This window comes from Scyliorhinus torazame, chromosome 18 (genome assembly GCF_047496885.1).
Source record: "Scyliorhinus torazame isolate Kashiwa2021f chromosome 18, sScyTor2.1, whole genome shotgun sequence".
NCBI lineage: Eukaryota > Metazoa > Chordata > Chondrichthyes > Carcharhiniformes > Scyliorhinidae > Scyliorhinus > Scyliorhinus torazame.
In genome coordinates, this window is record NC_092724.1 from 12,678,056 (window position 1) to 12,705,305 (window position 27,250).

Here is a 27,250-nt window from a genome sequence, read left to right on the forward strand (position 1 = left end):
AAGATCTCTTGTGGCCTCTTTTGAGTGTGAAATCCAGGACAGAGCTGTGTTTTGGGTCAATGTGCACTGGAAACTGGACGGAGGCTGCTAAACCCATTTCATTCAAGGTTCCTACAGCCAGCACAAACCTTCGTCATGCTTCTGGGCTGAATTTCAACTTTGTTATTCACAACAATATGAAAATTATGCCCCGTTCTGCAATTGGCCTTTCAGCTGTCAAGCCTGCTCCACCATTTAATACGATCATTTATACTCACTTAAAACACTAGTATGCTGCGTAAGTAAAGTTACCACATGCGTGCACACACGAGTGCAGGTGCAGTGATGCATCAGCAACACATGAACCTAGGGTGCACATCCTGTCCACCGAACACAAAATATCAAATACATTACAAAAATATTGCACGCAGGTATTATCTTGCCGAATACCTTTTAAAAATACATCTTCTGAAAAACTGTTCAAGATGTCAAAAGTCAACAATAACATTTTAAAAGCTATGCCAGATAGATAAATTGGTAGTCGACAGCCTTTCATCACATTTGCTTTTACCCTCCCAGCGTTACCACAGCAGGTTTCTTAAACAAGCCCCATTTCCTGATTCTGGTGAAAGCTGCCAGTCAACCCCTATCCCAGCAAGCCTGTTCTATCTGTTGATCACTTGCCCTGTCGAGGAATACCTTTGCAGTCATCCTATACGGTTCACTTCTAAATCTTGAACCTACTCTTGTCCTATTGACAGGGCAAATCTCGAAGCTTTATTTTGGCTTTTAACTTGCTCTATCGCATTATGTGCACTGTGTATGCTTATGAGTGTCCCTCTGAAATGTAGTTTGTCAAGGACAAAGGGTCCTATCGAATCCTCAAACCCTCACATCACAGCTTCGATGCTCTCCTGCGCACCTAGCCTTAGGCTTGGATCATCACTGTGGCACAGTGGGCAGGGTCGTACCTAATTGCCAAGATGGAGCAGTGTGAGAACACTGCCACTCAGAAACGAAAGCAGGTGACTTGCACTGGTTAATGCCTCTCGTGGGTCTTCCTAACTTTGCTTTATATACTGGGCATTAGAAGCATTTAGGGAGGAGAACACTTTGAAGAAAGCATGCACTTTGAACACTTGACAAGCAGCTGAAGGATTAATTTTCCAGGAGCCCAGGCAGACCATAAACACGATATAAATACTTTGAACACTGCACATTGCCCCAGTCGGTAAATTACACAAATCTCACCTCCTCATGCCTTTCACTTCGAATAAAGTTGTGTCGTCATCGTCAGTGTCCATTGGAGCCATCTCCACATGGTCGTCATATGAAGAAAGCAGGCCATACTTCTTTCTTTGAGTCTTCTTTAACCTAAGGGATAAAAAGTTTTGTTATGAATAAAGTGACCTTACTGGCTTGCTGATCTGGATTGACATCAGGCAGGATATTGCGTGAAGGAAATCTTCCCTTTTGATGCACTGATACCAAAACATGTTTGGATTAATTTATAATGGGTTTGCCAAGTAGGCCAAAAGGAGCAACCCTACTCTCTGAGGCAGGACTCGACAGCCCGGCCCCTTCAGGAAAGTAAAAAATTCCCGAGTATTGAGGGTGGGTAAGCGGCATCGCGGTGGCACAGTGGGTTAGCACTGCTGCCTCAGCGCCGGGGACCTGGGTTCGATTCCGGCTTTGGGTGACTGTCTGTGTGTGAAGTTTTCATATTCTCCCATTGTCTGCGAGGGTTTCCTCCGGGTGCTCCGGTTCCCTCCCACAGTCCAAAGATGTGTGCGTTAGGTGGATTGGCAAAGCCAAAATGGAACATAGAACATACAATGCAGAAGGAGGCCAAAAGATGTGCAGGTTAGATGGGGTTACGGGGATGGGGTGGGAGCGAGCGAGCCTAGGTGAGGCGCTCATTCGGAGGGTCGGCGCAGACTCGATGGGCCAAATGGCCTCCTTCTGCACTGTTGGGATTCTATGGATTTATATATGTTCGGTTGTAAAGCAATGTCAGTTTCCTGCTCTAACACCAATTTCATCTTCAAATATAAAGTGCTATCTTGTCACCAATTATTCCAAGCTCCAGGTCACTCTCGCCCTTTTCACTTGCTCTTCCTTTGCTTGTATATTCAAAACAAGGCTCATCTCAACTTATTCCTATTCCATTTCATTTTTTTTCCTGGATCCAAAACCATTGAATTTCAGAGCTTCATCTGCAATCTATCCTGGCTCAGTAAATTGTCCCTCCAAGTCAGAAAGTTACGGCTTTAAGTCCCACAGACTTCAGCACAAAGTTCAGGCCGGCACTGCAGTGCAGTACTGAAGGAGTGCTATACTTTCAGAGGTGCCAGCTTTCAGATGAAACTTTAAAATCGCGGACCTGTGCCACCATCGCGTGGCATTTTTTCAAAGAAGATCAGTGCAGCAGTCCTCAATCTGCTGGCACATATTTATCCCCCAAATCAACGGAATTAAAAACAGGTCATCTGGGTCATTTTCACAATGCTGTTTATGGGAGCTTGCTGCGCTCAAATTGACTACCAAAATTGCTACATTACAGCAGGGACCAGGCTTCTAAAGTACTTCACTGGCTGTCAAGCAATCGGAGAGATCCCGATGTTGTAAAGGGCGCTATAGCAACTCGTAAAGGGCGCTATAGCAACTCAAGACTTTCTTTTTAAACGTGGACATGCCATCATGCAATCAACATTTGATCTGCCTTGTCTGTTCTTTCCAATTGCCCTGTTGAACACATTATGGGTCTTTGGCTTCTCACACGTTACTTCTTTTTTTTTTAAAAACAGAAAGCTGCAGGCAGTTTGAGATAAAGTAACAGATGGCAGTGAAACGCATGGTCGGTAACATTATGCAATCTCCCGCTCACTGTCTCGCCTTGGTAGAGCAGAAACAGCAGCCCTGGCAATAGATGCTACGTGGCACATTACATTCTTCTGTTAAACACAAATGTTAATGGTGCGGACTGAAGGTTAAAACACGAATGCTAAACAGAATATTTAAGTGCTTTAATTGCCTCATTAGGGGCTTCAACGCTTTGGGTTACTTAAGCTAAATGGGCTCCTAATTCATTTTTAAACGTTCTCGCAATGCAAAATAACAAATTGGCTAGAAATCCATTGTTAGACAAGGTAAATGAAGGCAGTTCTACTTAATTACTAAAAGAAATATGCAACACAAAGTTAATCAGGTAGTAGCTCTTTCTAAGAGCAAGCAGACACATGATGGGCCAAATGGCCTCCTTCTGTGGCATGGCATGCGATGACTGAAAATGAAGCGAAAGATAAAAATTTGTTTTGAGACGTTGCAAGTTAATGGCTTATTTTCATTTTATAAAGCCGTTTTACCTCGGCCCACTGCAATGAATGGCTATTGCCGCAACAGTAACTAATGTCTATTCTGACTTTAGCCACAATGGATACAACCACTTGGGGGGGAAAAAATGCCTATTATTCTTGCTTTTCCAGAGGTTAGCACTGTAAGTTCCCTCCGTCTGTTACAACACAGCTAAATACTATACAAACTCCTCCGATTAAGCACGGGCCAGCCAATTGGCCAGTGTGTCAAAGTTCCAAGGACAGTCACACTTCAGGCATCATACACACAAACCCAAATAACGGAATGCAAGAGAAATACCCGGCGAGTGTGGAACTCACTGCCACAAGGAGCGGTTGAGGTGAATAGCAGAAATACATTTAAGAGGAAGTTAGATAAGCACATGAGGGGGGGAAAGAATAGAAGGATATAGGAGGATGTATTGGGGTGTGATGAAAAGGGGTGGGGGTGGTTTGTGTCAAACCTAAAACACCAGCATACACCAGTTTCTGTGGCGTAAGTACTATGTAAATTCTGCTGTGCGAAGTAAAAGGACTTGGACTTCTACAGCACCTTTCAATACATCACAGGGTGTCCCAAAGCACTTTGCAGCCAATGGAATAATTTTGAGCATAGTAACTTGCAAAATAGGAAACGGTGCAGCAAATGTTCTCACAGCAACCTCCCAGAAACAGCAATAGGAGAATGACCCGATCATCTATTTTATGATTGAGGGATAGGCATTGGTCCGTACACCGGGAATAGCTCATCTGCTCTTCTCCAAAATGATGCCATGCGATCTTTCATGTCTGAGAGGTCAGACTTGGACCTCAGGTTAACGTCTCATTCGAAAGACGGCACCTTTGAGAGTGCAGCACTCTCTCAGTCCTGCGCTGGAACAGAACAATCAAAGCACCGGGCTGGACTAAAAGAGTGAACTACATTTAAACGGCTCCATTGCATGAAGTGGTTAGCACAGCTGCCTCACAGCTTCAGGGACCCGGGTTTAATTCCGGCCTCAGGTGACTGTGCGAAATTTGCACTTCCTCCTCGTGTCTGCGTGGGTTTCCTCCGGGTGCTCCGGTATCCTCCCACAGTCCAAATATGTGCAGGTTAGGTGGATTTGTCATGCTAAATTGCCTCTTCATGTCCACAAGAGTAGGTGGGGTTACGGAGATAGGGCGGAGGTGTGAGCTTAAGTAGGGTGCTCTTTCCAAGAGCCGGTGCAGACTCGATGGGCCGAATGGCCTCCTTCTGCACAGTATATTCTATGATTCTAAGTATTTCAGACCCTTTTTGCCTATATTCTGAGCTCCCTGACTTGTACAATACAATGTGATTGCAGCATTTAATTAATGAAAAGCTTAAGAAAACCTTTATTTCCTCTCTGAAGATCAGCAGCTTCCCCACCGAGCACAACCAAGTGCTCACACTCACTTAGGCACCCTCTCACATTATCAACGATAAAAAGATAAACCCCAGAAGCCCAAAATAAAGACAGATTTATACAGTGCACCATATCTCAAAGTGCTTCACAGTTAAGAAGTCATTTGAAGTGTAACGGCTGTTATGTGGGAAATCATTATCACATGGATATATGGCACTGGCAGATTTTCGGTCAAGATAAATAGGGCAATGGAATCTTAGACGCCCACATACAAACCACAGTAGCTTTGACAATGCCGCACACCCTCAGTACGGCAAGATCTGGGCCTGGGATAAGGCTCCAATGCACAACTTTCTGACGAGACGAAAATCCTGCCCTCAATTTAAAAGCAGAAATGCTGTTTATATGTAGGATTAGGATCAAAACCCATAAAAAAGCATCAACACAAACCTGTTTTGCTCTTCCAGGGCCCACACTGGTAGCTCTCCCTGTTCAGCTACAGTGACTAATTATTCCTTAATGGTTAAATGTATTCCGTACCCTTATGGACTACAACCCGGAATATAATTAGCAGATTAAAGGGGAACTGTATTCATCTAAATTACCACAAAATGCTACTCCGACTGCTGTCTCTCTTGCTCTTCCTTTGTTCTTGTGCTTTTAGAAGTGTTGGTTAGAGGTAGCCTGGGAGCAGACATTTAGTGTGCAATCCTTTTCAAGTGACATCAAGGACGAAAACTGTTCCCCCACAGCGCCACATTCCCTTTCAGAATGTCATTGAAAATGAAATAAGCAGGACCGACTTTAGCAGCATATTCCCCAGAAATGCTGCTTAGAAAGAATGTGCATGCATTTAACTTTTATCTTTGAAAATGCTCTGCCAATTTAGAAGAATCAAGTTAAGTTTACAAATCACAGGTGCAATCAGATTTAGATAGGTTTCCAATAGCAACCCCCCCTCCCTCAAAGAAACAGGATGGGAAGCTGAAAACCACACTTAAAATTGGGAATTATTGACAAGGAGATTGCATACACTGCCTCGGAGTAGCAGTCTACAGAATATAGAAACAGGAGGCTTTTTTGCCTTTCAAGCCTATCCCGCTATTTAATGAGATCATGGCTAACCTGCCAACTAACTCCATATGCCTTTGTATCTTTGTTTATTTTTAAATATGTTTAGAGTGCCCAATTCTTTTTTTCCCCAATTAAGGGGCAACTTAGCGTGGCCAATCCACCTACCCTGCACATCCTTTTGGGCTGCGTGGGTGAGACCCACGCAAACACGGGGAGAATGTGCAAACTCCACACAGACAGTGACCCGGGACCACGATCGAACCTGGGTCCTCGGCGCCATGAGGTAGCAGTGCTAAAACACTGCGCCACCGCGCTGGACCTATCTTTGGTTGGAATAGGGCTATCAATCAGGGCGGCATGGGGGCGCAGTGGTTAGCACCGCTGCCTCAAGGTGACGAGGACCCGGGTTCGATCCCAGCCCCGGGTCACTGTCCATGTGGAGTTTGCACATTCACCCCGTGTCTGTGTGGGCCTCACCCCAACAACCCAAAAATATGTGCAGGTTGGCCACGCTAAATTGCCCCTTAATTAGGAAAAAAAGATTGTGTACTCTAAATTCTCTTAAAAAAAAACATAAAGCCATCAATCTCTGGTTTAAAATTAACAAATGATCTAGCATCAGTTGCTGAAGTCACAAACGTTTCCACAAGAACAGAGAGTGCTGGATAAACTCAGAAGATCTGGCAGCATCTCTCGGAAGAGAAAAGAGTTAACGGCTGACTTCATCAGAACAAAAGTGATGGAGAAATGTGATGGATATTAAACTGTAGCTGGGAGAGATTGAAACAAGTTGTAGAAAACTTAAGAACAAGAGACCAATGTATGTGCGCGCGTGGGGGGTGATTGCTTTGAGACAATAAATGTATGGGATATGTTTTTTTTAAAGGGTTTAAGATGGAGGAGAAAGGTCACAGTCTAAAGTTGTTGAACTCAATGTTGAGTCCCAAGGGCTGTAACGTGCCCAATCAGAAGAGGAGATGCTGCTCCTCCAGCTTGCGTTGGACTTCACTGGAGCATTGCGGCAGGCCAAGGACAGACGGGCGGCAATGAGAGCAAGGTGCTGAGTTAAAATGCCAAGCACCAGAAAGATTGGGGTCAGGCTTACGGACTGAGCGAAGGTGTTCCGCAAAGCAGTCATCCAGCCTGCATTTAGTCTCCCCAATGTAGAGCAGATCACATTGGGTGCAGCAAATACAAAGTGCAGCAAATACAAACTATTACCACTCTTTTGTGCTAAGTGCTTCCTAATTCCACTCCCAAAAAGGTGAAACTTCTAATGAGGCCGGGTTAGTTAGTAATCTCATAGTGAAAGATCCACTGGAAAAAATACAGATCGCAACGCAAATGAATTCTGTATTGAGTTTGAAAACGACACAGTCCAGGCACAAAGATGAATAAGGGGCAAAAACGGGCTCCGGTTGAATGGATTATGCACTAAACCATATGGCAATAAATCATTTTTTATTCGTTCATGGAATGTGAGCGTTGCTGCCAAGGCGAGCATTTATTGCCCATCCCTAATTGCCCTTGAACTCAGTGGCTTGCGAGGCCATTTCAAAGGGCAGTTAAGAGTCAACAACTTTACTGTGAGTCTGAAGTCGCATGTAGGCCAGACCAGGTAAGGACAGCAGATTGGCAGCACAGTAGCACAAGTGGATAGCACTGTGGCTTCACAGTGCCAGGGTCCCAGGTTCGATTCCCCGCTGCATCACTGTCTGTGCGGAGTCTGCACGTTCGCCCCGTGTCTGCGTGGGTTTCCTCCGGGTGCTCCGGTTTCCTCCCACAGTCCAAATACGTGCAGGTTAGGTGGATTGGCCGTGTTAAATTGCCCTTAGTGACCAAAAAGGTTAGATGGGGTTATTGGGTTACGGGGATAGGGTGGAAGTTAGGGCGTAAGTGGGTCGGTGCAGACTCGATGGGCCGAATGGCCTCCTTCTGCACTGCATGTTCTATTTCCTTCTCTAAAGGACATTAGTGAACCAGATGGGCTTTTACGACAATCAAAAATGGCTTCATGGGTCTTCATTCGACGTTTAATTCCAGATTTCCATTGGCAGGAATCGAACCCGGGAATCAGGGGATATGGGGAGCAGGCAGGAAAATTGAGGGCTTTTAAAAATCCTTTCATATAAGTGGCTCAGCCAGCATTTCTTGCCCACCCCTAATTTCCCTTCAGAAGGTAGTGGCGTGCTGCCTTCTTGAACCACTGCAGTCCATGCATTGTAGAAACGCCACAGCGTGTTACATCGGGAGACGAGTGAAGAAACAGCGATATATTTCCAAGTCAGAATGGTATGTGACTTGATGGGGATCTCACTGGCGGTGCACAAATCCTGGCAAGTGGAGAGTATTCCATCACACTTGGAACCATGTAGGTGGTGGACTGGCTTTGGGAGTCAGGAGGGGAGTTACTTGGCACAGAATTCCCAGCCGCTGACCTGTTCTTGTCACCACAGTATTCACATGGCTAGTCCAGTTCGGTTTCTGGTCAATGGTAACCCCCAGGATGTTGATAGTGGGTAATGGTAATGCTATTGAATGTCATGGGGAGATGGTTCGATTCTCTCTTGCTGGAGATTGCCATTGCCTGGCATTCGTGTGACACGGATGTTACTTGCCACTTATCAGCCCAAGCCTGAATTAGGCGCAGATCTTGCTGGATACGGACACAGACTGTTTTAGTATCTGAGGCCTTGTAAATGGTATAGAACAGTGCAATCATTTCTTGAATAGAAACAATGTTCAGGAGTACGGGGAAAAGGCAGGAGAACGGGGAAAAGGCAGGAGAATGGCACTAAGTAATGATGTTCCTCTGGAGAGCCGATACAGACATGATGGGCCACTTGGCATTCTTCTGCACAGTAACAATTCTGTGATTCTGTGAGTCAAGCCATGCTGCACTCCCTCCAAGGTCACTCTATCCTTCCTACGGTGTGGTGCTCAGAACTGCTCAAAGTTCTCCAAGCGTGGTCTACTCGGGGCTTCATAAAGCTGAAACTTAATTTATACTCCTTTGTATTCTAGTCCTCTAGATATAAAGAGTGGAACATTCGCAATACTACTTTTCATGCCAAAAAGCACACAATTAATTAAAATGGAAAATCATAGTAACAGTCACACACGCGCTGCCATTTATAGAATCAAAGATGATGCAGCACAGAGGAGCCATTCTGGTCTATCATGTATGTTTGTGCTACATCTTGATTGCTCAGAGTAATCCCTTAGTCCCATTCCCCTTCTCTTTCCCCACAACCTTTAAATTTGCCTTTTCAATCATTTATTCAATTCCCATGTGGAAGTTCTGAATCTGTTTCCACCACGCTGCAGACAGCAAGTTCCAGATCAATTTTACTACATCTTACTCGATTACAAATGCTGGTGGAAATTTGAAAATCCTTCAGACCGGTCGAGGCTTGGAGGGCCGAAGGGCCTGTTCCTGTGTTGTATTGTTCTTTGCTCTTGGGACTAGCTAGGGGGGTAAATTAGGGCAGTTAATAAACCAGTTCTGGGGCAGCACGGTGGCTCAGTGGGTTAGCCCTGCAGCCTCACGGCGACGAGGTCCCAGGTTCGATCCCGGCTCTGGGTCACTGTCCGTGTAGAGTTTGCACATTCTCCCCGTGTTTGCGTGGGTTTCGCCCCCACAAGCCAAAGATATGCTGGGTAGGTGGATTGGCCATGCTAAATTGCCTCCTAAGAGTCTAAAAGGGGTTACTGGGTTACGGGGAAGTGTGGGCTTAAGTAGGTTGCTCTTTCTAAGGGCCGGTGCAGACATGATGGGCCGAATAGCCTCATTCTGCACTGTAGGGATTCTATGTCCGGATTCTATGTATAAAGGGAAAATGAGGAAAAAATGTACAGCTCTGAAAGTCTAAAAACCAGCTGGAAATTTAGAATAAACACAAATTAAAAACTAGTCAAATAAAATAGAGATGCAGGACCAGGCGATGTGCTGTTCCTGCATGATGTTGGAGCTAGCGGACCCCATTGTGGTTCCTAGTGAACACATCTGTAGTAATCATTGGTTGCTTGAGGAACTTTGGCTCAGAGTTGATGAGCTGGAGTCTGAGCTTCGGGCACTGCGACACATTGGGGGTGGGGGGAGTTACCTTGATGCTGTGTTTTAGTTACCTTCAAGTACCTTGAATTTGGACAGTGATCAGGGAGAGGAGGGTGCGACTATGAGCAAGTTAGGTAGAGGGTTCCAGGGGGTAGGGTTTCAGGAGCCTCGGTCCTTGTCCTTGTCCAACAGGTTTGAGATTCTTGCCCCCTCTATGAATGAGAGCGGCGACTGTGGCGAGGGTGAACAAACTGACCACAGCACCTTGATACAGTGAGCCATTCAAGTTGTTTGGGGGGGGGGGGTTAAGTTTCCAGAACAATAGAACAGAGAATATGGAAAACAGCAGGAATGGCACAGCAGATAAGGGGGCAACTATGCAAAAGGGAGCAGTCAACACAGGACTGAGGGTAAATGCACCCGGTATAAACAAGGCAAATGAGCTTCCAGCACACATTGAAATTGACGGGTATAATGTTGTGGGCATCGCAGAGACGTGGCTGCAAGGGGATCAGGGCTGAGATCTAAACATCCAAGGATATATGTCCTATTGAAAGGACAGGCTGAAGCACAGAGGGGGGCGAAGCTGCCTTGTTAGTTAAAATGAAATGAAATTATAGCAAGAAACGATATTGGGTTGGAAAGCATAGAATCTATGTGGGGGCAGCATGATGGCGCAGTGGGTTAGCCCTGTTGCCTCACGGCGCCGAGATCCCAGGTTCGATCCCGGCTCTGGGTCACTGTCCGTGTGAAGTTTGCACATTCTCCCCGTGTTTGCGTCGGTTTCACCCCCACAACCCAAAGATGTGCAGGGTAGGTGGATTGGCCACACTAAATTGCCCCTTAATTGGGAAAAAATGAATTGGGTACTCTAAATTTATATTTTGAAAAAAAGAATCTATGTGGGTAGCATTGAGGAATCGCAAAGGAAAATAGACCCTGGAGGCCCCCTATCAGTAACAAGATGAGGGGCAGAAAGTAAATCAGGAGATAGAAAAGGCAACCAAAGATGTGCGGGTTAGCTGGATTGGCCGTGATCAATTGCACTTAGTGTTCAGGGATGTGGAGGTTATTGGGTTACGGGGATAGGGCGGAGTAGATGAGGGTGTGCGTGTGGGTGGAGTGTTCGTTCGGTGCAGAATCGATGGGCCGAATGGCTTCCGCCTGCACCATAGAAATTCTATGATTCTAAAGGCAATTATCACAATAATCATGGGGGCTTCGAAATGCAGGTTGACTGGGAAAATCAGGGTGGTAGCGGATCCCAAGGAAAGGAATTTGTGGAGCAGTTTGTGGTAGAGTCCACTAGGAAACAGGTGCCGCATAGGAGATTGTTAAATAAGTTATGAGTCCATGGTGTCAAGGGTAAGATCCTGGCATAGCCAGAGGATTGGCTGACTGGCAGAAGTGAGAGTGGGGATGAAGGGGGCTTTTTCAGGATGGCAGCCGGTGACTAGTGGTGTTCCACAGAGGTCAGTGTTGGGACAACAACTATTCACGATATAGATTAATGATCTGGAAGATGGAACTGAGGGCATTGTTGCAATGTTTACAGATGATACAAAGATTATGTAGAGGGATAGGTAGTGCTGAGGAGGCGGGAAAGTTGCAGAAGGCCTTGGACAGGCTTGGTGAGTGGGCAAAGAAGCGGCAGATGGAATACAATGTGGAAATGTGTGAGGTTATGCACCTTGGCGGCACGGTAGCACAGTGGAGAGCACTGTTGCTTCACAGCTCCCGGGTCCCAGGTTCGATTCCCGACTTGGGTCACTGTCTGTGCGGAGTCTGCATGTTCTCCCCGTGTCTGCGTGGGTTTCACAGTAACTTCATTGCAGTGTTAATGTAAGCCTACTTGTGACAATAACGATTATTATTATTAAGATTATTATTGGTAAGACGAATAGAGGCATAGACTATTTTCTAAATGGGGAACGGCTTTGGAAATCCGAAGCACAAAGGGACTTAGGAGTCCTAGTTCAAGATTCTCTTAAGGTTAACATGCAGTTTCAATTGGCAGTTAGGAAGGCAAATGCAACATTAGCACTCATTTCAAGAGGGCTGGAATACAAGAACAGGAATGTACTGCTGAGGATGTATAAGGCTCTGGTAAGACCCCATTTGAAATAGTGAGAGCAGTTTTGTGCCCCGTATCTAAGGAAGGATATGCTGGCCTTGGAGGGAGTCCAGAGGAGGTTCACAAGAATGGTACCAGGAATGAAGGGCTTGTCATATGAGGAGCGGCTGAGGACCCTGGGGCTGTACTCTATGGCGTGTAGAAGAATGAGAGGGGACCTCATTGAAACTTACAGAATACTGAGAGACCTAAATAGAGTGGACACGGAGAAGGTTTCCACTAGTAGGAGAGACTAAACCCCAAGGACACAGCCTCAGACTGAAGGGACGATCGTTTAAAACTGAGACGAGGAGGGATTTCATCAGGTGGTGAGTGTGTGGAACTCATTGCCGCAGAAGGCTGTGGAGGCCAAGTCACTGAGTGTCTAAGAAGGAGATAGATAGATTCTCAATTGATAAGGGGATCAGGGGTTATGAGGAGAAGGCAGGAGAAACAGCAACGGTCTGAATATTGACCTCGGGGAACAACACTGTACATACTTTCCTCCAGTCTGAAAAACAACTCTTCACCACTGCTTTCTGTCCCCAGTCAATTTCATATCCACAAAGTCCCCATTGCTTCAATTTTGAGGAAATAAATTCTGTGGTGCTTTATCGAACTTCTTTTGAAAGTTCATATACACGACACCAACCACAGTACCCACTAACCACAGTACCGACTAACCCTCTCCATTACTTCAAAGAACTTAAAGATTAAGATAGTCAAACACTTTAACAAATCTGCGCTGGTTCATTAACACACATTAATCCAGGTTCTCTGAAAAAGTCATGCAGACCCAAAACATTAACTCTTTCTCTCCACAGACACTGCCAAACCCGTTCAATTTTTCCAGCATTTTCTGTCTTTATTTCAGATTTCTAGCATCCGCAGTCTTTTGCTTTCATATTAATCCATCTGTCTTGATTCTTGTCTTGCACTATTGTCTCCAAAAGGCTGCTGACGTCCGGCGGACTGGCTTCTAGTTGGTGAGTTTATCCACTTCCCTTTTTTGAAGTGGGAGCCTGACATTTTCAAAGTGCCTGATATTCTTTCCAAACAATCAATGCTTATTCGGTATCATTTTACATCGCAGTTAAATAAACATTAGCTCCAGCAACCTTTGAAAAACAAATTCCGTTACACCTCATTGCAAAGGGTAACAACAGACAAAGCTGAAACACTTTACAACCCAACAGAACAAATTTAGCTTTTGAATGCAAATTGGTTGCATTCGATTCATACTTAAAGACAATTAACATTCAGAAAGGGAACTGATACATACATACAATTTTTAAAATATAAATTTAGAGTACCCAATTCTTTTTGTCCAATTAAGGAGAGATTTAGCGTGGCCAATTCACCTACCCTGCACATCTTTTTGGGTTGTGGGGTGAGACCCACGCAGACACGGGGAGAATGTGCAAACTCCACACGGACAGTGACCCGGGTCCTCGGCGCCGTGAGGTGCTAACCACTGCGCCACCCTGGGAACTGAAAAAGTCATGGCATATTTTAAGCTAAAACATTTAGCCAAGATGTGGAATATAAACATATAAAGCTGCCGGTTCCATACATGGCTTTTGAACATCACCAGCAGAAAAGGGTGAAAACATATCAAGTGAGATCACCAGTACCAAGATGGCAGATCAGGTTCAAATTACATTGAATAAAATGTGCACTATGTTAACTAGCAGTTCCAGGACATTCAGGCGAGAGGTAGCACAAGAGCTGCAAAGATTAAGTGAGTTCACTTTCTTGCTGAATGGGAAGCAGATACAACACTGTATGCACACCGGGAGAAAGATTTATATAACACCCATCACATTAGTCTCAACGGATTTGTCAAGCAATGGGTAACTTCGAGGTGTACCCCATCTTTTTTTTTTTTTTTTAAATAATTTTTTTTATTCTCCTTTTACACATTTTCTCCCACATTTACATCCATCAACAATAAACAATAATCAGCAAGATATGTCAGTCCCCATAATAACAACGATCCCATCTACCCACCAACCCCCAAACCTCAACCCGCATGTTTACATAAACAAAAGGCAAAAAGGAATCAGGGATTACCCGTAGTCACCCTTAATCTAGACAGATTCTCCCCTCTTCACCCGGTTGAAGGCAGCCCGCCTCCTTGCCAGCTCCACCGTAAAGTCCTGGTATACACGTATACCAGCTCCAGCCCACTGCACCACCCGCTTCTGCTTGGCCCAGCTCAGGACCTTCTCCTTCACACTGTACCTACGGAAGCACAGAGTCACTGCCCTTGGCGGCTCACTCGCCTTTGGTATAGGCCTCCACGACCGATGAGCCCGATCCAGTTCATATCGGGAGGGATCCTCCCCCTCCCCCAATAATTTTGCCAGCATCGCGGCAAAGTACTCAGTCAGCTTCGGTCCTTCAACTCCTTCGGGCAGCCCCACAATCCTCAAATTCTGTCGCCTGGATCTGTTTTCCAGGTCTTCCATTTTTCCTCGCAGATCCTTGTTAGTATCCATCACCTTCCGCATCTCTTTCCCCATCGAGGCAAGTTGATCACCGTGCTGCAATAACGTCTCCTCCACTTCCTTCGGCGCCTCCCCTTGCTCTCGCACCTCCGCCACTGCGCTCGCCACCTCCGTCCTCACCAGGGAAACCGCCTCCTCCACCAGCACACTCAAAACCTCCCTCATCTCCTTCCTCACCGTCTCCATGCATTTCGCAATCTGCGCCAACTGCTTTTCAAATTCCGCAGCCATCACCTTAGTAATTTCTTCAGCCGTAAGCAGTGCGGCCTTCCCTGGTGCTCCAGCCTCCATTTTTCCTGGTGACCTTACCACTCCCCGACGGACCTCCAGCTGTTTTTTGTTCGGCCGTTTTCTTGCTCACCCTCGACATTTTTCTTTGTTCCTTTTTTCCTCCTGTGTCTTCACTGTGCCTCCTCCGTGCCTTCTCACTTCTTCTGCCGCCTCCGCGGACCCTGGGACCGGGTTTAAAGCCCCGAAAATGCCGTTGCCGACCGGGAGCCCTCCATTGTGCGGCCGCCTCCCGCCCGCCGTCACCGGGAGTCATGAGGTGTACCCCATCTTATTGAGCAAGCAAAGACGGTAGAAAATTTGCAAACAGCTCAGTTCCATAAACAGGCTTGAAGATCTGATTTTACTAATATTTTTTGCTACGATCAAAACCAATGCATAACTTCCTCTATTATCAATCCTCCAGTCCCCTCAAATTTTTTTCATGGAATCCCTACAGTACAGAAAGAGGCCATTCGGCCCATTGAGTCTGCACCGACCCTCTGAAAGAGCATTCCACTCAAGCTCACTCCCCCGCCCTGATCCAATAACCCCTTAACCTAACCTACACATCTTTGGATACTAAGGGCAATTTTCAGCATGGCCAATCCACCTAACCTGCACATCTCTGGACTGTGGGCGGAAATTGGAGCAACCGGAAGAGACCCAAAGCAGACACGGGGAGAACATGCAGACTCCGCACCGACAGTCACCCGATGCCAGAACTGAAACTGGGTCCTGGAGCTTTCGGCGGCAGTGCTAACCACTGTGCCACCGTGCTGCCCTGTGCCCCCCATTTCCCCTGTACCTTCCTTCCAACATCTCTATCTTCTTCATGCCCATCTTATTTCTATCTCCTCCAGATCTGCCATAACGGCAGGCCTCCCGAACACTCTAATTTTCAGCGTACACCCGATGAACAAGCAAACACACATCCACATCCTGCACACAACCCACAGCTACATTTACAGGTACACTTTGCAAAGAGGAATGCAGAATATTTGTATATAAACAAAGTGAGACGGATAGCCTAACTGTTTAAACACACACAATTATTTCTGTATTCAGGTGAGGTGCCAATAAAAAAAGTTAAATTGCACCTCATTCCAAAGTAACATTTGACAAATGCTGACAGTCTAAACCATTTCCTCCCAAATCAATTTCAAGATATCTTGTTGCTCTTATTAGCCTTAGTTTTATTAGCTCTAATTCTGTCACCTTTGCTCACGAGTCACCAGGTATCTTTCGGATACCGCCACGTGGTTCAAGCTCAAGTAATGATTAATAATGCAGCACACCGCTTAGTAAAAGTTAAATCAACGATCATTTATTATATACAGCAATAAATACTTATACAATAATCCTATTTCTAGACTACTACCTCCCACTAAAGGCCAATACTTAACTTTGGAAATGGCCCACCAGGTCAGGGAAACGAACGGTCTATCGAATTGGTTCTGGCCTGCGGGATTCAAAAGGCTGGTACGAGCCGATAGTCTGGAGCACCTATCTGGTAGCGATCGCTGGAGTAAGACTTACTTGTTTTCCTTGTCGAAGGGTCTCGAAGGCTGCGAGCAGGAGAAGGGTCGATCTAAACTTGGCCCCTATTTTTATAGTTCCCAGGGGCTTCCCGCCTCTCGGGGCGGACCTCGTACCTGGTTCCAAGTGATTGGACTTGGTCCCAATCACTTGGTTCGATATGCTCCAATAATGGGGCGATTCCTTGATCTGGGTGTGGTCGTCTACTTTCCTTTGTCACAGCCACTGCTGGCGCCGAAAGGTCTGGATCGGCTTTATGTTGCTCATGTGTAGCAATTGTTCCCGGGGATGGCTGTTTAATATGCAGATGGCTGGGTTGTTGTGATGTTGATGGCTTCAGGTATCGGTCTGGGCTGACTTCCCCGGAGCCGAATACACTGTTTTACGTGCAGCTGTCCGTTTGAGTCCTGTTGGCTGATTTTCCCATCAGCCTCTTTCGTTCACCATTTTAGATCGGGGTTTGACCATTCTAATCGGGAATCAGCCATTTTAGGTGGCTACAATCTGTCCCCCCCCCCCCTCTTCCAGCTCTACCTCCCCAATCTTCTCCAGTCCCCTTTTCCTGCCAGGCTTTTCTACTGCCCCGTTCCCCAGCCACCTTCCCTGCTCTCATTCCACAAAGCCCTCTTCCCATTTATCCCAGCATCTCCTCAGCCTCATGTTCCCCCTCCATTTACCTGCTCCCCCTTCCCCGGCACCACGCAGAGCAGCCCCTCCACACTTACTGCAGCCACCCCAATATTTCCTCCACAAGCCCGCCACCCTATTGCTTCCTCTCGTTCCCCTTCCCTCCCACCCCGCTCACTCCACGTACATAAAAAGCAAGAAGGTAGTCAGGGAAAGGGTTGGGCCACTGAAAGACAGGGGAGGGAATCTATTTGTGGAGCCAGAGGAAATGGGCGAGATACTAAATGAATACTTTGCATCAGTATTCACCAAAGAGAAGGAATTGCTGGATGTTGAGTCTGGAGAAGGGTGTGTAGATAGCCTGGGTCACATTGAGATTCAAAAAGAGGCGTTGGGCGTCTTGAAAAATATTAAGGTGGATATGTCCCCAGGACCTGATGGGATCTATCCCAGAATACTGAAGGAGGCAAGAGAGGAAATTGCTGAGGCCTTGACAGAAATCTTTGGATCCTCACTGTCTTCAGGTGATGTCCCAGAGGACTGGAGAATAGACAATGTTGTTCCTTTGTTTAAGAAGGGTAGCAAGGATAATCCCGGGAACTACAGGCCGGTGAGCCTTACGTCAGTGGTAGGGAAATTACAAGCAAACACATCCTGCACACAACCCACAGCTACATTTACAGGTACACTTTGTAAAGAGGAATGCAGAATATTTGTATATAAACAAAGTGAGACGGAAAGCCTAACTGTTTAAACACACACAATTATTTCTGTATTCAGGTGAGGTGCCAATAAAATAAGTTAAATTGCACCTCATTCCAAAGTAACATTTGACAAATGCTGACAGTCTAAACCATTTCCTCCCAAATTAATTTCAAGATTTGTCAACTCTGGTATTTATACATATTTAAAACCTCTTCTTTCCACCCAGACCAATCCCATCACTGAGGTCAGTCTTACTCTTTCTTACCCCTTGCCCACCTGCCTCCCAGGTCCAGCATCTTTTGCGTCACTTCCTTCACCCCTCTTCCCTTTCGATCAGGCACCAATCTTCCAATTTCCCATTTGCCCCACTGACCCGTTTCCCAGCTGCCACCCAGAGTATTTCAACTGGACACCTATATCCCCCATGATTCGTAACATTGTATCCCTTTCCCCAGCCCTTCACTCCATTCTGTACATCTGTCCCACCCTCTTCCAGCTCCACCTCCCCAATCTTCTCCAGTCCCTTGTTCCTGCCAGGCTTTCCTTCTGCCCCATTCCCCTCCTCCTCTCTCTCCCTCCCTCCTCCCCCCCCCCCCCTTCCTCCTCTCTCTTCCCCCCCTTCCTCCTCTCTCCCCCCTTCCTCCACCTCCTCCTCTCCCCCCCTTCCTCCTCTCCCCACATTCCTCCTCCTCTCCCCCTTCCTCCTCAGCCACCTTCCTCCTCCTCTCCCCCCTTCCTCCTCCTCCTCTCTACCTCTTCCTCCTCTCCCTCCTCTTCCCCCTCCTCTCTCCCTCCCTCCTCCTCTCTCCCCCCCTTCCTCCTCTCTACCCCCCCCTTCCTCCTCTCTACCCCCCCTTCCTCCTCTCTACCCCCCCTTCCTCCTCTCTACCCCCCCTTCCTCCTCTCTACCCCCCCTTCCTCCTCTCTACCCCCCCTTCCTCCTCTCTACCCCCCCTTCCTCCTCTCTCCACCCCCCCATCCTCCTCTCTCCCCCCCATCCTCCTCTCTTCCCCTTGCTCCTCTCTACTCCCCTCTCTCCCCCTCCCTTCCTCCGCTCTCCCCCTCCCTTCCTCCTCTCCCTCCCTCCTCCTCTCCCCCCTTCCTCCTCTCTGCCCCCCTTCCTCCTCTCTGCCCCCCTTCCTCCTCTCTGCCCCCCTTCCTCCTCTCTGCCCCCTTCTTCCTCTCTCCCCTCCTCCTCTCTGCCCCCATTCCTCCTCTCTGCCCCCCCCTCCCCTCTCCCCCCCTCTCCTCTCACCCCCTCCCTCCATCTATCCCCCTTCCTCCTCTCACTCCCTTCCTCCTCTCTCACACCCTCCCCCCTTCATGTCCATCGCCCCCCTTATGTCCATCGCCCCCCTTATGTCCATCGCCCCCCTTATGTCCATCGCCCCCCTTATGTCCATCGCCCCCCTTATGTCCATCGCCCCCCTTATGTCCATCGCCCCCCTTATGTCCATCGCCCCCCTTATGTCCATCGCCCCCCTTATGTCCATCGCCCCCCTTATGTCCATCGCCCCCCTTATGTCCATCGCCCCCCTTATGTCCATCGCCCCCCCTTATGTCCATCGCCCCCCTTATGTCCATCGCCCCCCTTATGTCCATCGCCCCCCTTATGTCCATCGCCCCCCTTATGTCCATCGCCCCCCTTATGTCCATCGCCCCCCTTATGTCCATCGCCCCCCTTATGTCCATCGCCCCCCTTATGTCCATCGCCCCCCTTATGTCCATCGCCCCCCTTATGTCCATCGCCCCCCTTATGTCCATCGCCCCCCTTATGTCCATCGCCCCCCTTATGTCCATCGCCCCCCTTATGTCCATCGCCCCCCTTATGTCCATCGCCCCCCTTATGTCCATCGCCCCCCTTATGTCCATCGCCCCCCTTATGTCCATCGCCCCCCTTATGTCCATCGCCCCCCTTATGTCCATCGCCCCCCTTATGTCCATCGCCCCCCTATGTCCATCGCCCCCCTTATGTCCATCGCCCCCCTTATGTCCATCGCCCCCCTCCTCCTTATGTCCATACCACCCCCCTCCTCCTTATGTCCATACCACCCCCCTCCTCCTTATGTCCATACCACCCCCCTCCTCCTTATGTCCATACCACCCCCCTCCTCCTTATGTCCATACCACCCCCCTCCTCCTTATGTCCATACCTCCCCCCTCCTCCTTATGTCCATACCTCCACCCTCCTCCTTATGTCCATACCTCCCCCCTCCTTATGTCCATGCCTGCCCCCCTCCCCCTGTCCATGCTTGCCCCCCCTCCCCCTGTCCATGCCTGCCCCCCCTCCCCCTGTCCATGCCTGCCCCCCTCCCCATGACCATACCTGCCCCCCCTCCCCATGACCATACCTGCACCCCCTCCCCATGACCATGCCTGCCCCCCTCCCCATGACCATACCTGCCCCCCTCCCCATGACCATAACTGCCCCCCTCCCCATGACCATACCTGCCCCCCCTCCCCATGACCATACCTGCCCCCCCTCCCCATGCCTGCCCCCCCCCATACCTGCCCCCTATCCCTGCCCCCACATACCTGCCCCCACATACCTGCCCCCCTCCCCATGCCTGCCCCCCTCCCCCGTCCATGCCTGCCCCCCCTCCCCCTGTCCATGCCTGCCCCCCCTCCCCATGACCATACCTGCCCCCCCCCTCCCCATGACCATACCTGCCCCCCCTCCCCATGTCCATACCTGCCCCCCCTCCCCAAGTCCATACCTGCCCCCCCTCCTCCCCATGTCCATACCTGCCCCCCCTCCTCCCCATGTCCATACCTGCCCCCCCCATGTCCATACCTGCCCCGTCTCCTCCCCATGTCCATACCTGCCCCTCCTCCTCCCCATGTCCACACCTGCCCCTCCTCCTCCCCATGTCCATACCTGCCCCCACCTCCCCATGTCCATACCTGCCCCCCTCCTCCCCATGTCCATACCTGCCCCCCCTTCCCCATGTCCATACCTGCCCCCCCCTTCCCCATGTCCATACCTGCCCCCCTTTCCCATGTCCATACCTCCCCCCCTCCCGATGACCATACCTGCCCCCCCTCCCGATGACCATACCTGCCCCCCTCCCCATGCCTGCGCCCCCCTCCCCATACCTGCCCCCCCCTCCCATACCTGCCCCCCCCTCCCATACCTGCCCCCCATCCCTGCCCCCCCATACCTGCCCCCCCATACCTGCCCCCACTTCCCATACCTGTCCCCCTCCCCATGTCCATGCCTGCCCCCCTCCCCCTGTCCATGCCTGCCCCCCTCCCCCTGTCCATGCCTGCCCCCTCCCCCTGTCCATGCCTGCCCCCCCTCCCCATGACCATACCTGCCCCCCCCATGACCATACCTGCCCCCCCTCCCCATGACCATACCTGCCCCCCCTCCCCATACCTGCCCCCCCCTCCCCATGACCATACCTGCCCCCCCATGACCATACCTGCCCCCCCTCCTCCCCATGTCCATACCTGCCCCCCCTCCTCCCCATGTCCATAACAGCCCCCCCTCCTCCCCGTGTCCATACCTGCCCCCCCTCCTCCCCGTGTCCATACCAGCCCCCCCTCCTCCCCGTGTCCATACCTGCCCCCCCTCCTCCCAGTGTCCATACCTGCCCCCCCTCCTCCCCGTGTCCATACCTGCCTGCCCCCCCCCCCTCCCCATGTCCATACCTGCCCCCCCTCCTCCCCGTGTCCATACCTGCCCCCCCTCCTCCCCGTGTCCATACCTGCCCCCCCTCCTCCCCATGTCCATACCTGCCACCCCTCCTCCCCGTGTCCATACCTGCCCCCCCCTCCTCCTCCCTCCCCGTGTCCATACCTGCCCCCCCTCCTCCTCCCTCCCCATGTCCATACCTGCCCCCCCCTCTCCCCATTGTCCATACCTGCCCCCCCTCCTCCCCATGTCCATACCTGCCCCCCCTCCTCCCCGTGTCCATACCTGCCCCCCTCCTCCCCGTGTCCATACCTGCCCCCCCTCCTCCCCATGTCCATACCTGCCCCCCTCCTCCCCGTGTCCATACCTGCCTGCCCCCCCTCCTCCCCATGTCCATACCTGCCCCCCCTCCTCCCCATGTCCATACCTGCCCCCCCCCTCCTCCCCATGTCCATACCTGCCCCCCCTCCTCCCCGTGTCCATACCTACCACCCCTCCCCGTGTCCATACCTGCCCCCCTCCTCCCTCCCTCCCCGTGTCCATCCCTGCCCCCCCTCCCCATGTCCATAACTGCCCCCCCTCCTCATGTCCATACCTGCCCCCCCCACATGTCCATACCTGCCCCCCGCTCCCCATGTCCATACCTGCCCCCCCTCCCCATGTCCATACCTGCCCCCCCCCTCCCCATGTCCATACCTGCCCCCCCCCTCCCCATGTCCATACCTGCCCCCCCTCCCCATGGTCATACCTGTCCCCCCCCTCCCCATGTCCATACCTGCCCCCCCCTCCCATGTCCATACCTGCTCCCCCCATGTCCATACCTGCCCCCCCCTCCTCCCCGTGTCCATACCTGCCCCCCTCCTCCCCGTGTCCATACCTGCCTGCCCCCCCCCTCCTCCCCGTGTCCATACCTGCCTGCTCCCCCCCTCCTCCCCGTGTCCATACCTGCCTGCCCCCCTCCTCCCCGTGTCCATACCTGCCTGCCCCCCTCCTCCCCGTGTCCCATACCTGCCTGCCCCCCTCCTCCCCGTGTCCATACCTGCCTGCCCCCCCTCCTCCCCGTGTCCATACCTGCCTGCCCCCCCCTCCTCCCCGTGTCCATACCTGCCTGCTCACCCCCTCCTCCCCGTGTCCATACCTGCCTGCCCCCCCTCCTCCCCGTGTCCATACCTGCCTGCCCCCCCTCCTCCCCGTGTCCATACCTGCCTGCCCCCCCCCTCCTCCCCGTGTCCATACCTGCCCCCCCCTTCTCCCCGTGTCCATACCTGCCTGCCCCCCCCCTCCTCCCCGTGTCCATACCTGCCTGCCCCCCCTCCTCCCCGTGTCCATACCTGCCTGCCCCCCCTCCTCCCCGTGTCCATACCTGCCTGCCCCCCCTCCTCCCCGTGTCCATACCTGCCTGCCCCCCCCTCCTCCCCGTGTCCATACCTGCCCCCCCCCTCCTCCCCGTGTCCATACCTGCCTGCCCCCCCTCCTCCCCGTGTCCATACCTGCCTGCCCCCCCCCCCCTCCTCCCCGTGTCCATACCTGCCTGCCCCCCCCTCCTCCCCGTGTCCATACCTGCCTGCCCCCCCTCCTCCCCGTGTCCATACCTGCCCCCCCCCCTCCTCCTCCTCCCCGTGTCCATACCTGCCTGCCCCCCTCCTCCCCGTGTCCATACCTGCCTGCCCCCCCCCCCTCCTCCTCCTCCTCCCCGTGTCCATACCTGCCTGCCCCCCCCTCCTCCCCGTGTCCATACCTGCCTGCCCCCCCCTCCTCCCCGTGTCCATACCTGCCCCCCCCCCTCCTCCTCCTCCCCGTGTCCATACCTGCCCCCCCCCCTCCTCCTCCCTCCCCGTGTCCATACCTGCCCCCCCCCCTCCTCCCCGTGTCCATACCTGCCCCCCCCCCTCCTCCTCCTCCCTCCCCCCGTGTCCATACCTGATGCTCCGGATGATGAAGTACAACACGCCGAGGGCGCTGATGCCGAGCAGCACCCACAGGGCCCGGCGGATCACCGACCTGTCGGGGTATCCGGGCTGGCGGGGGCGGGGGGGAGCCGGAGCCACTGTGGGGCGCCGAGCTCCTGGCGGTAGCGGTGCTGGGCGGCGGAGACGGGGTGGGATGGACGGTGGCGTCGGATAGCGCGAGCGTGAGGCAGAGAGCGGCAGCCAGGAGGAGGAGGGAGCCCGGGGCCGGGGAAATGTCGCTGCCGCCGCGCAGCCTCATCCTGCCGGAAGCTGCCGGCTCCGCGCTCCGGGGGAACCTTCTGACCGGACACCCGCCCCGGCGGAAAGGGGCGGCCGGGAAACCGCTCCGGGCAGCAACCGGGGCCCGGAGACTGGGTCCACCAAATCTACCCCCCCCCCCATCACCCCCCCCCCCCCCATCACCCCCCCCCCCCCCATCACCCCCCCCCCCCCCCATCACCCCCCCCCCCATCACCCCCCCCCCATCACCCACCCCCCCCATCACCCCCCCCCCCCATCACCCCCCCCCCCATCATCCCCCCCCCATCATCACCCCCCCATCATCACCCCCCCCCATCATCACCCCCCCCCCCCACCCCCATCATCCCCCCCCCCACCCCATCATCCCCCCCCCCATCACCCCCCCCCACATCCCCCCCACCCCCATCATCCCCCCCCCCATCATCCCCCCCCATCACCCCCCCCCATCATCATCCCCCCCCCCATCATCACACCCCCCCCATCACCCCCCCCATCATTCCCCCTCCCATCATTCCCCCCCAACACACCCCCCCCCATATCATCCCCCCCCCACATCATCCCCTCCCCATCATCCCCCCCCCATCATCCCCTCCCCATCATCCCCCCCCCATCATCCCCTCCCATCCCCCCCAAATCTCCCCCCCCATCCCCCCCCAAATCTCTTCCCCCCCCATCCCCCCAAAATCTCTCCCCCCCCCCCATCCCCCCCCAAATCTCTCCCCCCACCCCCACCCCAAATCTCTCCCCCCCATCCCCCCCCCACCCCCCCAAACTCTCCCCCCCCAATCTCTCCCCCCATCCCCCCCCAAATCTCTCCCCCCCAAATCTCTCCCCCCCATCACCCCGCATCATCCCCCATCCCCCCCCAATCTCCCCCCCAACCTTGCCCCCCCCAATCTCGCACCCCCCAATCTCCCCCCCCAATCTCTCCCCCCCAATCTTCTCCCCCCCCAATCTTCTCACCCCCAATCTTCTCACCCCAATCTTCTCCCCCAATCTCTCAACCCCCCAATCGCCCCCCCCCAATCTCTCTCCCCCCCATCTCTCCCCCCCCACAATCTCCCCCCCATTTACCCCCCAATCTCCTCCCCCCCATTCTCTCCCCCCCAATCTCTCAACCCCCCAATCGCCCCCCAATCTCTCTCCCCCACCCATCTCACCCCCCCACAATATCTCCCCCCATTCACCCCCCAATCTCCTCCCCCCCATTCTCTCCCTCCCAATCTCCCCCATCTCTCCCCCCCAATCTCTCCCCAGCCCCCAATCTCCCCCCCCCGCAATCGCCCCCAATCTCTCCCCCCAATCTCTCCCCCCAATCCCCCGCCCCAATCTCCTCCCCAAAATCTCTCCCCCCCAAAAAAAAAATCTTCCCCCCACAAATCTCTCCCCCCCAATTTCCCCCACCCCAATCTCCCCCCCAATCACTCTCCCCCCCAATCTCTCCCCCATCTCCCCCTCCAATCTATCCCCACAATCTCCCCCAATCTTCCCCCCAATCTCTCTCCCCCCAATCTCTCTCCCCTCCCCAATCTCTCCCCCCCAACTTTCTCCCCCCAACTTTCTCCCCCCAATCTTCTCCCCCCATCTGTCCCCCCCCAATCTCTCCCCCCAACCTCTCCCCCCCAATCTCGCCCCCCCAATCTCTCCCCCCCAATCTCGCCCCCCCAATCTCGCCCCCCAATCTCTCCCCCCCAATCTCTCCCCCCCCAATCTCTCCCCCCCCAATCTTCTCCCCCCAATCTTCTCCTCCAATATCTCCCCCCAATATCTCCCCCCAATCTCTTCCCCCAATCTCTCCCACCGCAATCTTCTCCCCCCCCCCAGTCTTCTCCCCCCGATCTTCTCACCCCCAATCTTCTCACCCCAATCTTCTCCCCCCCACTCTCTCAACACCCCAAATCTCTCTCCCCCCATCTCGCCCCCCCACAATCTCTCCCCTCCATTCACCCCCCCATTCTCTCCCCCCCAATCTCCCCCCATCTCTCCCCCCATCTCTCCCCAGCCCCCCAATCGCCCCCCCAATCTCTCCCCCCCAATCTCTCCCCCCCAATCCCCCGCCCCCAAATCTCCTCCCCAAAATCTCTCCCCCGCAAAAAAAATCTTTCCCCCCCAATTGCCCCCACCCCAATCACCCCCCAATCTCTCCCCCCCATCACTCACCCCCCCCATCTCTCTCCCCCCAATCTCTCACCCCTCCCCAATCTCTCCCCCCCAACTTTCTCCCCCCAATCTTCTCCCCAATCTCTCACCCCAATCTCACACCCCAATCTCTCCCCCCAATCTCTCCCCCCAATCTCTCCCCCCCATCTGTCCCCCCAATCTCTCCCCCCACAATCTCCCCCCCCCCCCACAGTCTCCCTCCCACAATCTCCCCCCCCCCCACAATCTCCCCCCAGTCTTCTCTCCCCCAATCTCTCACCCCCCAAATCTCTACCCCCCATCTCTCCCCACAATCCTCTCCCCCCATTACCCCCCCAATCTCCCCCCACAATCTCTCCCCCCCACAATCTCTCCCCCCCCCCATTCACCCCCCCAATCTCTCCCCCCAATCTCTCCCCCCAATCGCCCACCCCCCAATCTCCACCCCATCTCCCCCCCAATCACCCCCCCAATTTCACCCAACAATCTCCCCCAATCTCTCCCCCCCCCAATCTCCCCTCCCAATCTCCCCCGCCAATCTCCCCCCACCAATCTCTCCCCCCCCCCACAATCTGCCCCACCCACACTCTCCCCCACAATCTCCCCCCCCACATAACCTCCACCCACAATCTCCCCGTCCCCAATCTCTCCCCCCCCCACTCTCTCCCCTCACAATCTCCCCCACACACAATCTCCCCCCCACAATCTCCCCCCTCCGCAATCTCCCCCCCAATCTCTCCCCCCCAATCTCCCCCCCAATCTCTCCACCCCAACCTCTGCCCCCCAAACACCCCCCGCCCAATCTCCCTATAATCTCCCCCCCCCCAATCTCACCCCCAATCTCACCCCCCCAATCTCTCCCCCCCTCAATCTCTTTCCCCCCCCCAATTTCCCCCCCAATCTCTCCCCCCCAATCTCTCCCCCCCAATCGCACCCCCCACCAATCTCCCCCCATCTCCCCCCCAATCTCTTCCCCCCAATCTCTTCCCCCCCCAGTCTCCCCCCGCCAATCTCCCCCCCACCAATCTCCCCCACACCAATCTCTCCCCCCAATCTCCCCCCCCACAATCTCCCCCCCCACAATCTCCCCCACCCACAATCTCCCCCCACCCACACTCTCCCCCCCCACAATCTCCCCCCACAATCTCCCCCCACACAATCTCCCCTCCCCACATACTCCCCCTCCCCAATCTCCCCCCCAATCTCTCCCCCCACAATCTCTCCCCCCCCAGTCTCTCCCCCCAATCTCTCCCCCAAACCTCTCCCCCCCAACCTTGCCCGCCCAATCTCCCCTCCAATCTCCCCCCGCCCAATCTCCCCCCCAATCTCTCCCCCCCCTCAATCTCTTCCCCCCCCCCCCAATCTCCCCCCCAATCTTTCCCCCCAATCTCCCCCCCAATCTCCCCCCGTAATCTTCCCCCCATCTTCCCCCCCAATCTTCTCCCCCCATCTTCTTCCCCCCCAATCTCCCCCCCCAATCTCTCCCCCCCAATCTTCCCCCAAATCTCCCCCCGTAATCTTCCCCCCAATCTTCTCCCCCCATCTTCTTCCCCCCCAATCTTCTCCCCCAAACTCTCTCCCCCCCCAATCTCTCCCCCCAATCTCTTCCCCCAATCTCTCACCCCCGCAATCTCCCCCCCGCAATCTCCCCCCGCAATCTCCCCCCGAATCGC

General features: G+C 53.0%; 1 protein-coding gene across 1 annotated transcript; it reads right to left on the reverse strand.

Moving 5' to 3' along the window:
* Positions 1-1,226: 1,226 nt before the first annotated feature.
* On the reverse strand, positions 1,227-23,486 carry LOC140394947 (protein FAM174C-like). The gene is given in 3 exon segments (XM_072482164.1): positions 1,227-1,353; positions 23,149-23,250; positions 23,252-23,486. Coding segments are annotated over 3 exon segments (414 nt in total). The 5' UTR covers positions 23,437-23,486.
* Positions 23,487-27,250: the final 3,764 nt, after the last annotated feature.